The following is a 20885-nucleotide window of genomic DNA, read 5'->3' on the forward strand; positions in this document are numbered from 1 at the left end:
GGTCTGTGCAACAGTAAGAGCCCATCCAGTCCCTCATGGTACTTAACTCACAGCCAGTCCATGGAGGCCCTCTCTTGGCATATAGGGGTGACCGAACCAACTCTGCACACAGACAATGATCTGATCTGTGCACATACGAATCCTCAGACCTCGCACAGGGAATCCTTGAGTTAGGGATTCACACTGAACCTTGCTCCTTCCAATGTTCAACTCTTCCTCACATGGCACACTGTCTTAGCAAGCAGACAGGTGCTGGTGCTCCAGGGCAGGTGGTCTTGGTTTTCTTGGGTGATGTCCACTGTATTTAACATTACATGGTGCATTCCGGTACTTTCCTTGGTCTGGCGCACAATGTGCTGCATTGGGCCAACTCAGGCACTTTGCACTTTGGTACAAGGGTGTCAGAGTTGTAGGCAGGATTGTATTCATGAAGGAAGGGACACCTTCCTGCACAAAAACAATCCTGAGGCATTTTCCTCTTTCTGTGTGTGCTACAGAATGTGGCACAAGTAGAAAGAGGGAAAAAAGAAGAGAAATAAAGATGTTTCTCTTTGTTGCTCCTCCCCTGGGGATGTGCAGTATTTTGACACATTCCCAGGTCTGCCACTAATGAGAATCACCAAAATCCATGGGTGGATGCGTGGAAACGCCCACGCTCCAACCATGGAATGCCTCAATAAGGCAGAGTAACGCAAGGCAGCTATGGAATGTACATTCTCGGTTTGGGACCCACCTGTAACTTTCCCCCTAGATCAATCTGTATGAACTTTCTGCACGCTGCTCAAGCGAGGCAAAAGATAACTGCATTACAAAAAGTACTTCTTCAATGTAAATTGCGAGTCAATCATAACTAGAATCGCCACTGTCATACGTTCTCGAGCTCAATTTATAGTACATAATAAGAACAACATATGGATATGGGTTACAATCAGACTAACACAGAAATGTACTCCTACAAACAGATGCACTAGGACTCAAACACTACTGGATGCACTTTCACACCCACCATTGAATAGTGGTTAAATAGTAGTCTCATACCACTGACAGCACTCTCAAACCATCACACTAGCAGTCGCACACTACCAAGTGCTGTCGCAACCTTCTCACATCCTAGTGGTCTCACAGTGCCAACAGCATTTTCACACCATTAACCCTTTGTGTGCTATTGACCGAACCGTTCCGTCACGAGCCTCGGGTGGTGTGTGCTGGTGACGGAACGGTTCCGTCACGGCCCGCTCGCCGCGCCTGCGCGGTGCGAATTCCGCGCCTGCCCTGACGTTCTAAAGAGGGGGCGGGGCCGTGACGGAACCGTTCCTTCACAAGCACAGCTCACCCGAGGGCCGTGACGGAGCGGTTCCGTCATGAGTACGGGAGCGCCGCGTGGCCCCGCCTCCCCCTTAGCGCTGCGGTGGAATAGCCACCGCAGCTAAGGGGTTAAAACACTAGCAGTCACACAGAACTAGAAGTCCTCTGACAGACAAGGAGCAAAACCAAAAGGTTCTAACTTTTTTAGGACTGAAAGTACCTCTTAATTGATTAGTGACCTTCTGTGTGTTGTACTGTCAATGGGTGAGTAGGTGAATGGAAGAATGAGTCAAGTAGGTGGATAAAAAGATTCATAAGTGCAAGAATGAATGTCTGCGTGCATGGATAATGAGTAACTGAATGCAAGGATGTCGGATGAGTCACTGCATATTGGGAAGATTCCAGGCATCTTCAATACAAACTAGACCTATTGCCTTTGCCAGTTGCTCAGCAGCTTCCCCAACAGTAGCTTAGGGAAAAACCCATAATGAAACAAAAACAAGCATTGACAAACCGAAAAGACTGGAGGCCAACGCCAGATCAATTGGCGGTATTGCCAAACCATGTTTACATATGGAGTACCTTATATAGGTTGTCTTTAAGTTCTGAAGCAATTTTAGTTTTCAAATTTCTGGACTGGTGTATCCTGCCAGGCTTGCGTTCTTGAGCCAGTGCAAACTAAAGTACAGACGGGGTTTCTGAATAAAAAATTGATATGCAACTATTCTCTTTCTAAAACCAATGTAGGTACATTTGCTTCTTCCATATTCATCTTGATATCTGACTGTCTTTTTCTTTTCGGTGACTCGCAAAGCCCCAAGTCTAGGATGCTAAAATACGGGGTTATAACAGATTGCTCCTTTCATTCCACTATTGTGAAGCAGCATGGGCAGAAAAATGGGCAGAAATTCTATTCTCTCCACAAAGCAGTCACTGTAACATTTCAAATAAATTTAGTATGTGACTTAGCTGTGATCCTACATTTATTCCTGGCATCAAAAATTCCATATATTCCCTTTAGGTTACAGTAAAAGACACTATATAAAATGATAAAGAAGAATCAGTGAACTTCAGTGCTCATCTCAGAAAGTAAAGTTGATCAGCTGATGACTTTCACATGCATGGCAAACAAGAGAGCTATTCCAAGAAAGTTATTACAAATCAAGAACCTACTAATGTTTGGGTGGTATGTGAATTTTAGGTGCATTATCATTATGAAACTGAAAGCTAAAACATTTTACTGATGAAAGAAAGGACAACATTATGCATATTTTGAGATAACTGTGCAACATAGCACTGTTACCCAAGACCATTTTATTGAAGATTTATAACCAAACAATGGATCATAACAAATTAATGTAGCCCTGTGGGCTATACAAAACATTATATTCAAGTAGTAACTGGAATAAAAAGAAAACATAGTCATATTTACAATGATTGACAAGTTTTGCTAAACACACTGCTGCAATTATATACATAATTTAATGTGGAACTGTGATCTCAACATATAAAGTATTCTCAATATAAAACAAGAAACCAGAGCAAACCAAGGTGCTATCATGTGATGCACAAAATTGTGCTAAGACAGCATCTGGCGTTTGCAATAGGGTCATAACAGGTAATGGTGCGACTGAAAATCATGCACACCCACAATAGAGCGAATCTGTACAGAAAACCCAGCTACAGTAATGCTGTTCATTGAAATGTGTGGAGATAAACTTTCTCGCTTGCTGTATGACACACAAAAGTATCACGCTACAACAGTACCTTCCTTTCCACAGTACAATGCTATTAAGAATATAACACTTCGTATAAGTGTTGAGAATACATACATCTTCATTTATGTATATATATATCAGAACATACAGGAGATGTATATATTATCAGCCCTTTAGTCAAATATGTGTCTGGCTAGTAGTATGGTCTAATCACACATGCTCGCACAGGAGCAGACAGACTAAGAAAGCGGTGATATAAAAAAAATAACCAAACACGTTGAACTAGTGATATTATTTAAGCCTTTACCAACGTATATACACTATGAGAAAAAAATCATACAAAGATGGTTGCACTTGTCTCACAACCTACCTTTCTAGCATCCTTTGACATGCAACCTCTTCATGTTCCCCTGGATGATGGACTAGCCCTTTTTGCCTTTCCGTAGTTGGAAAACACTGCACACAAGTTCAGTAATATAACAGCAAATAAGTGTGCAGTCAGTCTTCATAAAGTTTTTCCAAACTAAAGGAAGGCAATAGCTGCCATTACTGTGCATAAAAAAATCTAACATGTTTGCTTTGATAGCAGTTTCTATAAAATGCAGCTGTAAAAACAGCCAACTTGTAACCTTAAAATATTGAGAAACACCAGTAGCGCTGCCTTCCATTAACCGCATGCGCGCTAGCGGTTTTTCCGCTGCGCGCTGAAAATTTGAAAAACCCGCGTTACGTGACAAAGCCAGCTCGTCATGCGCGTAGCGCAGGTAACGCCCATGACGAGCTGGCTTTGTCATGAGCGCTGAAGGGGTTAAGACAATGCTGAGACATGCTCGGAGATACTGAAGCGAGTTATGATAATTCTTCGGAAAATGATTGCAAAAAAATGTATGCTACTTTCTACTTGAATACGAAAATCAACAGGAAATTAGAATCTTCTCAGTGGCTGGAATCATTTTAATACTGTTGCAATTTCCCAAAAATGCATACACCCAAAAACGATAGGTCTGCAAGTGAAAGGATAAGGAAGTGTGTGGTTTTATGATAAGAAATTACTCAGTTTGTGCTATTTAATATAAATTCAATAAAAGGTTGCTTAAAAGGTCCTAAAAATGTAAAGTGACTTCATTCAGAATGACAATCACAAACTGGTGAAATAATCATTGTACCAGGTTTGAACACATTTTGAAGAAGGCTAGAACTGTTAAACTATGTTTTTTATTATGCTGCCCAATATAACAGTGGAACACTTTGTGTGAATGTATATTTTAGGTGAATATAGTATTTTTTAACTGAAATATAAGTATATTCACCAATAGGTTATGGCCACTGTAATGTTAGCAGGAATTTGTAGAGCACATGGACACCTACGTTTATAACACTAATAACCAGGAGGCATCAAAACATGTCACGTCATCTTTTGAACAAGAAGGTCAACAATTTTCTAAAAGGACTGTGAGTAAGTTCTTGGCGCAAGGGAAAAGGCAGGGAGTTCCATGTGTTGGCAGCTGCAACAGAAAAGGGCATAGTCGCAATATCAGATTGTTTTAACTTTCTGTACCTAAAGGAAATATTGTGAGGCAGCACACAGAGTCCTAGCAGGCTTGGGCCAGCTAAACATAAGAGGCCATAAATTCAGGAAGATCCTTATACATAGCACAATCGACTATTACCATACACTAAAACATCACCCGATTTCTAAAAGGAAGACAGGGAAGTTGTTTTGAGACTGGCGTAATTTGCTTTCATTTGCAAATTTTTGTGACGATTCAATGCTCATTCAGAGGTCAATTATAAATAGCTGTCCTATAGACTTGGTGAGGCTATTAACAATAGAGACATGCAATTCCTTATCAATGTAGGTAAAAATAAGCCACAAAATCTTCATTTAGAAAAAGGAAAATAATGGCAATTTTAGAAATATGTGACTCCACGGACAGACCATCGTCCATTGATATAACAAGGTTGCACACAGTCTGAAAGGGGAATGGACACTAACCCATAATTTCTGGCCAGTATAGTAACTATATTATTAGACTGCCTATTAGGGTGATGACTAACTCAGTTTCTTCAGGCTTCAGGTTCATGTGGTTTGACAACATCCATATATGGTTTCAAGAGAGGCTGCAGTTTGATGAGGATACATTTGTATACATCTGAAAGAATCCAAATATCAATTAGGTTTTGTCGGCAAAAGCACGCATGTAGATGGTAAATAATAGTGAGGACAAACAGAGCACTGAGGTACATCGCAATTTAAAGGCTTAGGTTTTGATTTGAAAGGGGACAGCAAGACTAGTTGCTGACTCCTGGCCAGATAGGAGATACACCAATTTAGTACTGTTCCAGAAATGCATGCCAATCTTAACCCTGTGAACACGATGTTGTGGTCAACGGTATCAAAGGCCACAGAATATTAGGGCCCCAACTTCACCTTTGTCTACCACTTTAGGAAGGTCATCACTAGTTCAGTGCTTCTTTCCCTGAAGCATGAATGAACCAAGAATATCACAGTCCTCAACATATTTTTGTGAAGCTGAAATTAGTGAAGTGAAATTACGACCAATATGGTAATAATGTGATAGGTCTAAAAAGATGAAGGTTCAAAAGGCTTAGGGTGGCCTTTTTCAGTAAAGGTTTAACTAAAGCGGCTGCTAAAAATCAAAACTAGTGTCTTTAATCAGCAAATTTCTGAAAGAATGCAGCCAACTAATTGGGGCAAGGTCCATTAGAGATCATGAAGGGCATCTATTGTTCAATATATCTAAGCGCGATTCCTCCAAAACTGGCTCAAATAAGGAGTTTAGAAACAACCATATCCTCATTTAAATCCAGGGCTTCTATTCAAGGTTTAGATTTTTTCAGAAGTTATAGCCTTCTTCACCATAGAAATTTTGTTTTGGAAGAATTCTGCTAAATTTTAACAAAACTTTTCACATGATACTGTCTGGTGCCAATGAAGTTGGAAATTGCAATTCCTCAAATATACAAAATAATTCATTAGCTAAATTGCGGGCATGAGTAGTCCACTTATTATATTAAACTGGTTTAGCCTCTTTAATATGGGCCTTATGTCTTTCCAGACACCAGGGTTAAAATTTTAATTTAGGCAAGTCACTTGTGAAGGATTTTCCTATGTCGAGGATCATACTTGACTTCCTGCATGAGAATATATTGATTGACACTATCTAAAGGTTTTTGACTCAGAAGCATTGGACACTACTCTGGAATTTAATCATTGATACAAACTTGTTCAAATCCAGTTTTACGTTACAGATTTTTAGACAGTGTTAGTGACCAGGTGGCTGTAGTGCTATGTTTCATAAAACCACACTTTAGGAATAGGGAACTAATATATAGGCAGTAGTGGCTGCGTTGGGATTGTTGAACAGACTGCTGTTGGATTGCTGGGTGAGAGGTCTGTTGTATTTGGTATGTGGTGAGAGTACAAGCTTTTCTGAGTCGGCCTGGGAGTGTTCTGAGATGTGCTTATTGTTTAGCATAATTTATATGGCATCCTATGGTTCCAAACAGTTTTATTTAACATGTACTGGACTGTACTAAAAGTATACAATACAAGATGTTGCTTTATTTAATCTCAGAGCTGATTATGAGTCTGCCAAACCCACGCCATAAAAATGCTGGCAGTGAGGAAATAGGGCCCCCATTGCCCTTAGGCCTGGGGATACATGCAGGGGGGCACATGGTGTGACCCTCTGTGTGCATGCGCCCCCTTCCCTGCACAGCATGGACTAGGCAGTCCATGTTGTGAAGGAACAGGCATTGGTGCACCCTTTGTGGTGCCTTTTTATTAGGCACTGCCTACCAGACCACGAGGAAACTCGTAATCTGGCGGGTGGCTGGCGGTCGAGTATGGCAGTGTGCGAGCGGGGCGCTGGCGTGGCAGCCCTCTTCTACATCGCAAAACTCGTAATCAGGCCCTAAGTCTTTGCCCTGGAACACACATTTAAATCATGGCATACAGCCAGCGCTTGTGTGACCACAAGAGATGTAGTATGTTCTTTTGACATAATCTTTGTTCTTACGTGTAGAAATGGAGTTATGTATGGAAAGGAATTTTAAGGTCTTACCCATTGCATGTCCAGGGATGCTTACATAAAATGAATATTCACCCACATCAGAATGAGACATACCTAAAACATTTTACTTTAAAGTATTATTTAAATCTGGTTGACTTCATTTCAATTATGTATAAACATAAAATGTGAGCAAAGCGATAACAGGGAATTCATTTGAAAGTAAATATCTGTTATATCATCCTTCAAAAGATATTATCAATACACCAAAGGCATTTAAAATATAATTGATTTGCTTAACATGAAAAACAAAATTGTACGCACACTTTAAAAGATACAGCAAAGCATTGCTAAAAACAAAAACGTGATTTACAAATTTGTGTAGGACTATTTAAGGTATTAGATATTATAAGGCCTCTTGACTTTGTTATCAAATGTTGGTGTCCACAGTTCTGTGTGTTGTTAGTACATTTGATGGGAGTCAATTGTCACTGCATGATTTTGTTGGTTCTCATAAGATCAGTTGACTGGGGGTGAGTGTTTGATTTGCTCAAACGCTCTGTCCATCATCCCCCTTTGTATCGCTCTCATAAGACTTTTACCTAAACTGATCTGACGGATTGGTTGACTCTATACAAGAGAATTCCAGTTTCAGCAGGTCTCCTCGAAGATTCAACCTTCTGACACAAATTGGGACAGCAGGCCAAATCATGCAGAAGAGAAGCATATATGTTTTCCAAGCCCTCCAAAAACGGCTACCCACCTCAGGGCAGTCAGTATGCCTTTTGTCATGAGGCTCTGTGGGTAAGGGCAAGCTTCTGCAGACTTAAAGAATGGTTTTATTTTCATTGGAAGGGATGGGGATGCTGATGTGCACTCCTTCTTGCTCCTGATTAGGTTGATTTATTATGACTATAGTATAACATATTGTATTCCATAGGTGACACAGACATCTGTTATAGTAAAGTGTCATAGTAAGCCTGGTGCAAGAGGGAGTGCGTTGCATAGACCCAGCAAGCACCAAACATGTTAAAGATATGTTTAAAGCTGTGCTGCCTAGAGGAACCTGGTGTCCACTAAAGGCCTTTAACAAAACCAAACTAATATTGCCAAACTAGAGTATAATGTGCTAATCATAATGTATGCTGTTTTAGCATTTTACAGCGCAAAACTTGAGGAGGAACAAACAGTAGTGGACAAAGAGCTACAATTTAAATGTAGTCCCAAATGCAGTTCAATGCAAACATAGGGGTGGAGGCGGCAAGCATACATTCAAACAGCTAATGGCATTAGGGGAGAGTTTAATACTCTACAGGGCTGAAAAAGGATGCGATTACCAAAGCCTCCAGCCAATGGCTGAGATGGGTTGCCCAAAGAAAGCCACTGGTTGAAAGAGGCAGACACAAACCCCACTCAAAGTGTATTTCTAGCAATAGCTCTGTTTAATAGCTATGCTGTCAGAACCTAGACCTAAACAAAATTGGACTGAAGAATGCCCAATTAGTCCTGGAACTTTTTTTTTTTAATATAACCCTCTTGACATATAGTATGCAATGCTACTACCATACAATATAGGAGAAACAATGTAGCATGTCTCAAACATTTCATATCTGTTTTTCCCACATTATGGGGCATAATGTTGAGACAATCCACATGCAAACCAATCCTTGAGCTCTATATATTTACCAAGTCACATTGCCTACCCTTCCTCGGTATTCTGCACATTGTTCACACATTTCTTGCTGTTAATGGGGCCAGCAACTGGTTTCATACAATAAGATTTCTAGGCAACGACATGTCTAGACCAGCTTTCCATTTAGTGACTCGGAAAGCTGTCCTCCAATTCTAGGCAATATTCCTCTTCCCCAGGATCAGTCCGAATCTTGGCTTTCTGAAGAGGTGGATAATTCTGCAGGTTTAGATAGTATGGAGAAAGTCTCTCTCTTCTATTTTACATCTTCTACAGGTCGGGTCAGGGCTCCGCTACATTTGTCATAGTGCGGAGATAAATAAACATTAAGCAAGTATTCAAGCTATATTAAAAAAACATTTGCTATAGATCAGTGCTAATGTCCATTCTTAATCTTCCAGGGGTCCTAAATCTTTTTCCTATGTCTTTGTCAACTTATTGAATGTGTCTGGGGTATTTATGATAAGAGTCCTATATATTCCAGATATTGTGCCTCTCAGCAATTGCAGGATTCTGGCTTCCAGTGTGTTTACGGCAGGAACCTTCTCAATGTTAGGTATGGTGGGATATTTGCCAGAGCTGGTAGTAGTGCAATAATTGAGAATTCAGGAGTTCAAATTCCTCATGTACTTTTGCAAATACTTTAACCTAATTAAAGGTGGCAATGTTGCCAAGAGTGGGGATGTCCAAAGAGTCCCTTTCTTTGAAACCTTGTATGGCTGTGACTTCAGGAACCGGTTTCCCCTCCAGAGTGAGGTTTTACTAGTGATTGTATTAGACCAGTCTGTCTGTGCGAGGGAGAGCCTCTATTTAAGGGGAATATTCTGGTAGGCTGTTTCCCTCTGTATATTTAATGAGTCAGGGGAGTATAACCAAATGGTATATAGTGTAGTTCTGTTCTAAATGCTGGTTCTGATGCGGAACCATACAATCAATCATTTATCACCATCAAATGAGTGGTTGTACAGTAAGAGATAGGGTCGACCATAATTAGTCTCCCTTCATAAGTGGATTTGTAGCATGTTGTCATGGCTAACCTCAGGTGTCCACCCTGCCAAAGACAGGATCTCATCAGAGATGTAAGATTTCAGAGAACTGACCTGAGAGGTCCATATGGATTTTGTACGTTGTATAATATTTTGGTGAGGTACTCATCTTAATTAGTGCTACTCTCCTAATTAGCAATAGCATGAGAGCGGAACAGTGAAAGTTATCTTTTTGAAGGCGGTCCATTAGGGTTGTTCACTGTCGGATCAGACCACTACCTCTTTTGTTATCTACTAAGCTGCACAGTTATCAGATGCAGTGAGTCTGCACAACCTCTGGAGGCAGCATATTCTGCAGTGGAGCAGAGAGGGAAGAGTCTGGATTTTGTGCAGTTTACTCTCAGTCTAGAGTGCTTATCAAATGCATCTAGAAGTTGTATAACATGTGGTCCAAATGCTATGGGATTACTATATCAGTGGGTCATTGGCATATTATGCCAATGTTATCCTCCACTGTTGGCGACCAGCAGAATGCTGCGAACTGTGTATCCTGTTTAAGCATTCGTGCTAGGATTTCAATGGCTAGGGCAAATAGCTGTGGTGGCAAGAGGCAACGCTAGCGCAACTCCCTCATGATAGTGAAGAAGTCCAACAGGACACACCTATCCTTACCCAAATTGTCAGCACATTACATAGAAGGTGTATGAATGAGATGAAGTTCAGCCCAAATCCCACCTGGGTCAGGAGAGAGAGAAGGCAGCACCATGTGAAGTTGTGGCTTGTGCCTGTCCATAGTGGAATATGCAACTGCACCCTTTCTACATGCCCCAGGAATCTCAGTTTAACTAACCCTTGAACCATTCAAACATTTAGGTGATTTGATTTTGGTTATCTGGTAACACTGGCCTAGAACTAATTCTTAATGAATAGGTTAAAGAAAATCTGAACGAGATAATACCACATTCTCATTCTACAGATTTTTGTCTTTGATTAACTTGTGTTTAATAGAGAATTATTAGTCCAGGAAAGCAAAGGTTTTTTCTTCCCAAGCACATCATTCAAACACTTTTTGGTTTAACTTTACTGATTAATTCAGTTTTATTCTACCCCTAAATACAACATTTAGGAAACAGGGGACTACAGAGGCTTGTATTTGATGCTCACAGTAATGAGTGTACACAGAATGCCATTTTTAATATATACATATATGCAGCAGAGTTCCTTGAAAGACTGATTTAATGAATGAGAAAGCTGCAAACAACTTACAGACTGAACCTACATGATTTGAGCCTGCAAATAAATGATCTGAATAGATCAGGTACATACATTGTCATTTTTGCCCAAGAAATGAAGCTGCTCACTTCAGATAGGGCTAAATATATTTTATATTGGCAATTGATTGTAGGAGGTTTGCAGTACTTTTGTATACAAATGTAGAACTTAATATGTGATATGAAGCAAGTGGCCCATCTAGGCTGACCATTTCAGTACAAATTCTTAACATGTAGATTACATGTTGCGCATATAGGCCAGCTAAGAAATGCATGTGCAAACTAAATTGAGTTTGGGTTTTTATTCCACTATCACTAGAATGGCATGCTAAACAAAAATACAATCAGCAAGAAATGGCAGACTGAGAATGCATCTTCTTGTTCAACAATGAGAAGCTCTAAATAGTGCAAGAAAAGTCCCAGCAGGAACGACCAAAGACATATAAGCTGCTTTGCCCGTGCTCAACAGTAAACTATAATGCAAGTATTCACCGCAATGTACTTCCTGGCAATGCCGCTATGCTTTAGGTTAAGTTGCATTGCCACTTACATAAAAAACTGATAAAGAGCAGTGTCAATGGTATACTAGACCCTATGAAAAGGCCAAAAATAGTTTCACTACCCTATAACACTCAACAAAATCAGAGCTGGTCAGTTGTCCATGTAGTCCGTGTGTGCAACCTGTGTTGCATTGTCCAGTTAGACCATCATCTAAAATAATTTACCACAGAGATCATGGTTCAATTACTTTCTTGTACAGTGTTTGACCAGTGTCCCCGACCATTAAGAAGGAGAATTTTTTTTAAACAGTAAAAATACACAATACAAAGAGTCTCAACAGCCGTCCAGCGGCGGATTGCTCTTGAACCCGTGTTCATTTTCTGTCAGTGCTCCCTGTAGACCGGATGTACCAGGTTCAATTGTCGTGGCTCCAGCTATGACCTTTGTTCTTTCTAATATCCTATGCATTCATGGCGAAGTTTCTGAAGAAGAGGAAGATCTGCCACCAAATTTGATTCCTGTTTTGCTGCACCTGTAAAGAATAAATAAATATTTCCAATGTTAAAAGAAATATTCCAGAAAGAGAATTTTATTATTATTTTTGTAAAACTGTTCTCAAGAGTTTTCGTCATTATGTTAGCCACCGTCACTTACCATAAAAGTGTTCTTGAACTAATGTACATAGTATAATTTTAAGTAATGCAGCAGTGCAAACAGAAATCTACATTCTTGCACATATAAACAAATACTACAGGTGTGATTCACACATGTTCCTGGACAGCTTATTAAGTTACATCACCTGCAAGCTAATCCTATTATTATATGTTGATAACAAAATATCCTTAATTAAAAAAAATTATATTAATTACTTAAGTAATGCAAATGTACTAGAATCACAACACCAAAAGCACTTTGGATTGGACCCTATGGCAAGCCCTGAGCAACGAACACACAAATGGTGAAGTTTAGTAATGGGGATCATATAAAAGAAGAAAATCACTTAAAAAGTTCTCGTTTGTATGTGCAGGGAACATTACTTAAAAATAGAAAACCTCTTTCTCCCCTATAAGTCCAAAAGTGGACACGGACAATTTTCACAAGTAACTATAAAAAGGAATATATTTGCCAACAGTTTCCTCACATATGACCAAATAAAATGCCCAAAGGTAGACTAAAACAGGTGTTTATGATGAGTAAAAACAGGAGAAAATCTGTGCTTTTCTGAGACTTACCAAACCTGCTTTGTAATCTTCTCCTTTGAGGGTGTACACCATATCACCAATCACTTTGTCTTAATTAAGTCAGAACAATTTAAGCATGACTAATTCACACCTTCAACTGTCCCTTCTATTTCCTTTTAAGACTAAGCAGACAGTTCAGATGTGAAAATTGCTTATCTATAGTCTGCTCTTCTTAACAGCAGTGTAAACAAAGCTAACTCCCAAGAAGATTATCAGTCCAGATGTTATCCTGCCTCACTCTGCAGTGCACCAATAAGAGCAAAGAAAGCCACTTTCTTTAAAGCCTGTCAAATCTTTTGGTTTAACACAGAGCAGGGAATCCACACTCTTAAAGGAATACTGCACAGTTCCCAATACAAGGTATGTGTTCACTGTAGTGACTCCAAAAAGGAGTTTTCACTGCCTCAGTAACACAGGACACTGATGCCAGACTTTTATGTATGGCTTACTAAGAAAGTTTCTAACATTGATCAAATATAAAAGCACGCAATGCAACATTTTCACTGCTTACATTTTGTAATTTTATTCTTTTTCTATAATCAGTCCATTTGCTAACAATTTCGTCTGCCGCAGTTAGCCCCATGCAAACTTTTTTTTCCTTACATAAATTATTAAACGCTTCTTTTGGAACAATATACAAATCTTCTTTTCCATCAGGATATATTTGAAGTTACTTATATTGTATTAGGAATGACAAATGATGTGTGCTCAGCCGATTCCACAAACTGAGTCTGTATGTTAATGTTGTAATCTTTGTAATTTAGCCTTCTACAGTACTCAAGATACATCTGAAGTTCATTTTGGTTTAGGGGCAAGATGGCGGCCGTGCTTTCGGCCGAGTGAGTCGGCATTCTGCTCTCCTGAGCTGCAGCGGACCCCCTGAACCGACTGTTCCACCCGTCTTATCTAATATGGCCTAACACCTCTCAGCGGTGAAAAAGCGATCACTTTGCTCACAGCACTAACCTTCCATTTGAACTACAGCCAGCTGGTATCCTTCAGAAGCTGTCGGGCTGCTTGCGGGCTTTGTTCTGCAACACACCTGGTTTGGCGTCCCGTGAGCAAACTCTCCGTTCTGATCTGCTAGCTGTTTTCCCGGCTATCGACTAACGCTATTGCCGAAAAAAAAGGGATGCCGCCGAATGTACTCTCGAAAGCGGCGGCTGCCGCTCTCAAATCCCGCAGCTCTACCCGCGGTCAGCAGGAGGCGGATCTGAAGGGCTCTGCGTCCGAGGCTCAGAAGACTCGCCCTCCAAGTACGGACAAGCCCTCGCCTGCTATCCCAACTCCAGCCGCCGCCAAGGGACAGACACTACCGGCAATGTTCGACAGGCTGGGAGGTAAGGGTAAATCTTTGGTCAGAAACGATGGCTCTCCTGACTTTGTCCAGGGAAAAGACTCAAGATCATCCGGAGTTCCTGTTGGAAGGGGGGGGGGGGTGAATACCTCTTTAACAACATCTCTCACTGTGATTTCTGACGCTGCAACCCTTCCCCCTCTTAACGACTCTCTTGAAATCCCTGTGCTAACTAATCATAATAGTACATTAAAGGAGGCAATTCTTACACCAGGTTTAGCTCCAGACCTCTCTACCCATCAGTCCTCCTCAGCCCAATGCATGCTGGATGATGTAGTTCAGGCTACCAACGGCTATATATCTACTACTCTGGAACTACCTACAGAGTCCTCCCATGACACCAGGGGGTCTGTGCTGAGTGTACTGAGTGAGTCTACGGAGAATTTTTATTCTGTTTCTGATCAATCTTTGTCTGGGGACGATGATGTTGATCGCCCAGACCTCCAGTGGTCTGGTTATGATAGCGACTCTGCTGATTGGCGCCCCAGCCAGGCATCAAAAGATTTGAACATTGATACAGTTCGTAAAGCACCGGGTATCAAGGTTTCATCTCAGTCTAACCAGCGAAACCTGCAGAAGGAATTGTCTATTGAACAATCTCAATTAAATTCGAGGGATGTATGGGGAGGCACTAGCGAGACTATGTCAGGAATCCCTGAAGAGGTTTCATTGGTAACGATTTACCAAACTATAATGATGCACAGAGAAACCACCAGGCAAGAAAATATGCGTACACAGGGCGCCTGCCGCAAAATGAAGAATTCTCTACGACGGGTTATTAAAACCTGTACTGAGACTACTACCAGGATTACTGAAGCTGAAGAAAGGATCTCAGCTCTTGAAGGTGCCGCAGCTACACAGAAAGACTTAGTTACAGAGGTCAAAGAACAACGTAAGGACATTCTATGGAAGCTCTCAGATCTTGAAAACCGGGCAAGAAGGAATAATCTTTGCGTTTTGGGGATAGAGGAAAATAAAGAGGGTGAAGATGCTCAGCAGTTTATAGTGGAGCTTTTTTCCGAGGCTTTCCCAGAAGTCACCCAGTGGGATTGGAATCTCGAGATACAAAGAGCGCACAGTTTTCCACTAAATAAGAAAAAACAATCCTCTGCTGCTGCAAATAATCCCTATCCCCGTGCTATTTTGGTATGCTTCAACAATTTCCTTGCTCGTGAACGTATATTTGACCTCGCTAGACCCAATAAGAAGCGGTCAGCTAAGGAGTGCCAATTCTTTGTCCTTCCAGACTTCTGCTCAGAGACGGTAACTCGCCGCTGGCATCTGCTACAACAGATTCCTCTGTTTCAGCCGAAGGGTGCTCAGGCATTTTTACTTTTTCCAGCGAAACTAAAAATCATTTTCAAGGGTCAGACAAAGTTTTTTCTGTCAGAGGTACCTGCTAAGGAATTTTTGGACTCAATATAGTTTTTTGAAGTTAGGCAATGTATTATCCTGATGGTAAAGCATAGGGTGGAGCGTATTTCTATGTCTTCTATCCTTTCTCCCTTTTTTTTTTTGATGACCTGATGACCTGAGGGATATATATAAAAATTCTGTATTTTCTTTCTAATTGATGCTTCAGGATTATCTGATATTTCTTAGGAAAGGGGGAGAAGTTGTAGCTCAGAGGAGTGTGATGAAACGCTTACTCAACCATCACAAGGACCACGGTCCTGTTGCTCAATGTGGGGCCTCATTGGGTGGGTGGGTGGGTGGGTTTAGCTGGGGTGGGTGGGCCACTTTGGGTGGGTTGTGGGGTGGTGTTGTGGTGGTGGACGGAGATGACCAGATTTCTTATTAACAGTTGGGTGTATCTCTTAAATGTATTCGAACTGACACAAAACTTTGCAGTTAGTTTGGTTGTAATCTTGTATGTTATAAAATGCTCAATAGGTTTCTTTAGGGCTGTCTTTTCTTTGACCGAATTTTATGGCTGTTTCTAGACTGACATGTGCAACCTGAAACATTTGTGGATTGAATGACCCTAAAAAACGCAGGATTTTCAATAAGTTGTTGCAAGTGATGCAGGTGGATATAATCTGCCTGCAGGAAACTCATATTCCTTGGGGTAATCAGGCTTATTTTAGATTTCCGGGCTATGAATTAGTGGCTTGTACCCGACAAACCTCCACAATCAGGGGTGTCGCTATTATTTTGAAAACTGGGGTAGGGCGTGTTAAAAGAGTAATGCAAGACAATTTTGGAAGATGGTTAATAGTAGAGTTATTGGTCAATGGTCATTTGTTTTCTATTTGCTCGATATATGCTTCTAACCTCGACGACCCACAGGTCCTGAGGAATTTAAATTTAGAGTTAGCCACGTGGCCCCATCCAATGCTTTTCTGTGGGGATTTTAATATTAATATCTCTAGTCATTTAGATATAGCAAAACATAGTATATATGTAGGACGAAAGCCCCAAGTCTATAAGGCGCTTCGGACTCTTCTAATTGAACATGGCCTGACTGATCTATGGCATCACCATTATCCAAATCAAGAGGGCTATACCTTTTACTCAATACCTCATAATAAAATGGTACGCATCGACTATGTTTTTACCTCTCTTCAAATTGTGGGGTCTGTCAAGATTGAAATCAACCCAAGGACTATATCTGACCATAATCCTATCATCTTTAGTTGTCCCTGGGACCGTCCAGTTAATCAAATTAGACCATGGACTTTTGATAGGAAACTCCTATTAGATAAACTATATCAGGAACAACTCACTCGTTGGATCTCAGAGTTTTTTGCAATTAATGCCGGTACTGCCTCGGTTGGTATCGTTTGGGACACAGTCAAAGCCGCATTGCGCGGCGAAACTAAAAGATTTGCTTCCTATCGTTGGCAGTCAGAACAGCAATTGGTTAAAACTAGACTAGCAGCTCTTCAACAAGCCGAACTGGATTTAACTCTTAATATTTGTATGGGGGAAGACTTAGCAGCTAGTTTGAAATCAGTTGATATAGCAAAATCCAACTTATTAGATCCTTTTTATAAAGATATAGCAATCAAATATTTTCAATTTCGAACCAAAATGTATGAGTTGGGGGAAAATTCTGGCAAGGTTTTAGCAAAACGCTTACAACAAAAGGCTGTAGCCAGTCAGATCATTAGGGTCAAAGATCAGTCCGGTATAATTCAGGACACAACTAGTGGTGTTGTAAATACCTTTGTTAATTTTTATTCAAACTTATATACAGAAGACACGAATATAACTCTACAACAACAAACTAGTTTATTTCAATTTTTCCAGTCTATGGATACTCAAAAAGTCACAGATGAACAGAACCAAACTCTGGCGGAACCTATTAGCTGGGAGGAAGTTGTTATTGCTATGAAATCCCTCTCTAATGGTAAAGCCGCAGGGCCAGACCTTATTCATCTGGAATTCTACAAAACTTTTGCACATTTATTCAAGCACCAAATGTTAGAAGTCTTTCGTCTCGCCCAGACTGGGTTAGTTCCTGATTCATGGCGACAATCCACTATTGTTCTTTTTAGAAAGAAAGGCAAGGATGAATTAATCCCAGCATCATATCGACCAATAGCGCTAATCAACACAGATAGCAAAATCTATTCAAGGATACTGGCTTTTCGGCTAACCCAAACAATTGTTCCTTTGGTCTCCATTCGTCAGCATGGGTTCATTCCTGGCCGGGATACTACGGACCATATTAAGCGTGTAGTAGCCTTATTAGACTGGGCAAAAGTCACAAATTCTGCCCTCGGGGTGATCCTGTTGGACGCCGAAAAGGCATTCGACAGGGTCTCCTGGGGGTATTTATGGGGTGTTTTACGTTGAAAGGGCTATGTACCAGAGTTTATTCAGGCTTTACAAGCATTGTACCTATCCCCAACTGCCAAAATCCATATCTCTGGAAGTGAATCACAGTATTTTTCCATTAGCAGGGGCACCAGACAAGGATGCCCCTGTTCTCCCCTTCTTTTTGCTTTGTTTATTGATCCTTTTTTATGGTTAATAGAGAAATCTCAGACCATCACTCCTGTTACCGTTCATGGAATTGAATATAAGTCATTGGCATATGCTGACGATATTATCGTTTTAACTGATAATGTGGCCCAATCTTTTTCTGCATTGGAGACCCTGGCAGCTCAATTCGGTTCAATTTCTGGATACAAATTAAACATCGCAAAGACGCAAATTTTACAATCTCCGGCTATGCCAATCTCTCATGTTCCTACAACTATGGAGGCAACTTACCTCGGTATTCATATCTCTCCTGATATAGATCAGATTTTGGATTTGAATTATTCCCCCATTATCGATTCACTCCATAATAAATTAGAGCGGCTGGATCATTTACATCTTTCATTATTTGGCCTATCTAATATTCGCAAAATGTTTGTCCTCCCTAAATTTTTATATCTTTTTAGATCTATTCCACTTTTAAATCCCACTTTAATTTTAACAAAGGCAGAAAGGATATGTCAACGATTTTTATGGTCATACCGTAAATCAAGGAGGGCAGCTAAGTGGACTTGTCTTCCGCAAGATCGCTGGGGGTGGACAGTCCCGAACCTAATGTATTATTATTGGGCAGCTATGGTACAACATTTTGCCATTCCATTCATGGTGATGCTGCTGAGCTTCCGGTACATCTCTCACCATCAATATACTCAATATTGTTGGGGGATTCTACAAAAGGTATATTAACCCGTATCCTTGAACCGAGTTATTAAAAAAAAACTAAATTTAAGGTTCTGTGGGCATTATTTTCGGTTTGACAAAAAGCTCATCGATATTTTCATATTCCTAAACTCAATTATTATACCCCATTAAATGCCTTTCGGTTACTCCCAACGATATTTCAAGAGGGGGTTGCAATTACCTGGACAGCTCATGGTTTGAAGGAGATCGGCGATTTAGCCGATCTCTGGCAAATGGCATCTTTTTGTTTTTTTGAAGGAGAAATTCCATTTGCAGTCCAATCATTTTTTCAAATATTTACAATTGAGAAGTTTTCTTGATAAAAAGCTTCCTCTAAATCCAATAATGTTCCAAAAAATTACTATTGTTGAATCTGTTAGAAAGAAAGTAAAAATTGGCAGTCTATATCAGTCTTTTCTATTGCAACTTCCTGATGATTTAGATGACCAGAATAATAAGTGGGCGACCAAATTTGGAGTACCTTCTATTGATTTAAAACTTCCTCTGTTGTTAGCCAGGTCTGTCTTGGTCTCAGGCTCTCTTCGCTCGCAAAGTTACATGGCTATGTTTAATCTTTATTATACACCCGCAAAACTTGTTAGATGAGGGGTTGTTAGCGGGGGCAAAGGGTCGTTTTGTGCAAGATGTAAATTTCCGTCTGCAGATTCTGTTCACATTTTTTATAGTTGTCCGGAGCTATCTTTTTTTCTTAACCAAATTGAATATTTTCTTACCCAGATTACTCAAATCTCAGTTAAAATCTCAACGGAAATGGTAATTACTGGCTATGAATACTCTACGGCCCATGAAAAAACAAGTCATTTACAAGCGTTTCTTTTCATTGCCATGGCTATGGTCAGACTTTGTGTTACAACACTCTGGATAAATCCTGAACCCCCCACCTTTTGTCATTGGAAGGCCAGGATGTTGGCCTGGTTCAAATTAGACACTGCCGTTCAGGCTTTCAGAGGAAAGAAAAGACGTCTAACTGCTTCTAAGAATTGGGCACCATTTGAAAAATGGTTGGCAAATTAATAATGTTTTTTTAATCATTATTGTATAATTTCTTATGTCTGAATCATGTATGATTAATGTTGTTTGATTTAACCTCTCTCCTACCACCACGGGACAAAATGGGGGGATAAAATTCAATAAATAAATACATTTTGGTTTGATACTGTTTGAAAGAGATTTTACTGTACCTCCCAGGCATCATGTCCTATGAAAGGCAAGGGTAAATCCCACAATAATATACATTGAAAATATAATTAACTCATCATAATTAGGATTGCCCAGCTCAACTGAGTACCTTCTAGATCAGGGGTCTCCAATGGGTAACTCAGGAGCAACTGGTGGGTTACCAGTACTCTGGAAGGGACTTTCTGAATCGCAATCCAGCACAGTACACAATACATAGGGTCGAGCTACAGCAAAAAGGCAGCACTACACATCTCTGGACTCGTAGAGTGGCAGCTAGCCAAAGCAATGGCAGCGAAACACGCTTACACACAAACACATAATGTGGCCGCCTGTGGAACTTGTACCATGGCAACTGTTTTTACTTTAAATTTATCAAAGTCGTATGGAAAAATGTCACTTTTCAAGCTCCGTTCTATAAGGCATCTGAAAAAGAAAAGATATTCTTGAAGTGTTTTTACCCAAAATCAAAAGGGCACATTTGATAGAAATATATGTATTTTGAGAAAGTGATATGCTAATATTTCAAAGCAAGAGTTTAGAAAATCCAAAATATATTAAAATCCGATAATTCTTGGTGTCTTTAGGAGATTTATGTCTCAAGGTATTTCCTCTGAGTCAGATGGCATTTGCTTCTGTGGCTGTTTTTTAATAAGGCATGTGGAGGCATTTTATAAGAATAAATTGTTTCTGGAAATTGCTAATGATAACCCCATCTTATACATTGTAATATTTGGTGTTCTAGCAGAATATCAACTTTGAAATATCATCCTAATAAAATAGTCTATCTAGAAAATCAACAACTACAACATCATAAAGGTAAGTAAAGCACAGTTTTATTCTCTACATTCCTGTAAAAAATTGCATTATTGGTTGACTGGGTGTGAGTACTGGTCAAGCAGCAATCACAATCCTTG

General features: G+C 40.2%; 1 protein-coding gene across 1 annotated transcript in view; it reads right to left on the reverse strand.

Annotated features, from left to right (window-relative positions):
- Positions 1–2572: 2572 nt before the first annotated feature.
- The window catches only part of BMF (Bcl2 modifying factor), a 213395-nt gene continuing 195082 nt past the window's right edge, over positions 2573–20885 (reverse strand). Inside the window, exon 4 of the mRNA XM_078659776.1 lies at positions 2573–12037. Within this exon, the coding sequence (XP_078515902.1) occupies positions 11966–12037 (72 nt within the window). The 3' untranslated portion in view covers positions 2573–11965. The remainder of the gene's footprint in view (positions 12038–20885) is intronic.

Source organism: Lissotriton helveticus, chromosome 9 (assembly GCF_964261635.1).
Source record: "Lissotriton helveticus chromosome 9, aLisHel1.1, whole genome shotgun sequence".
Classification (NCBI taxonomy): Eukaryota; Metazoa; Chordata; class Amphibia; order Caudata; family Salamandridae; genus Lissotriton; species Lissotriton helveticus.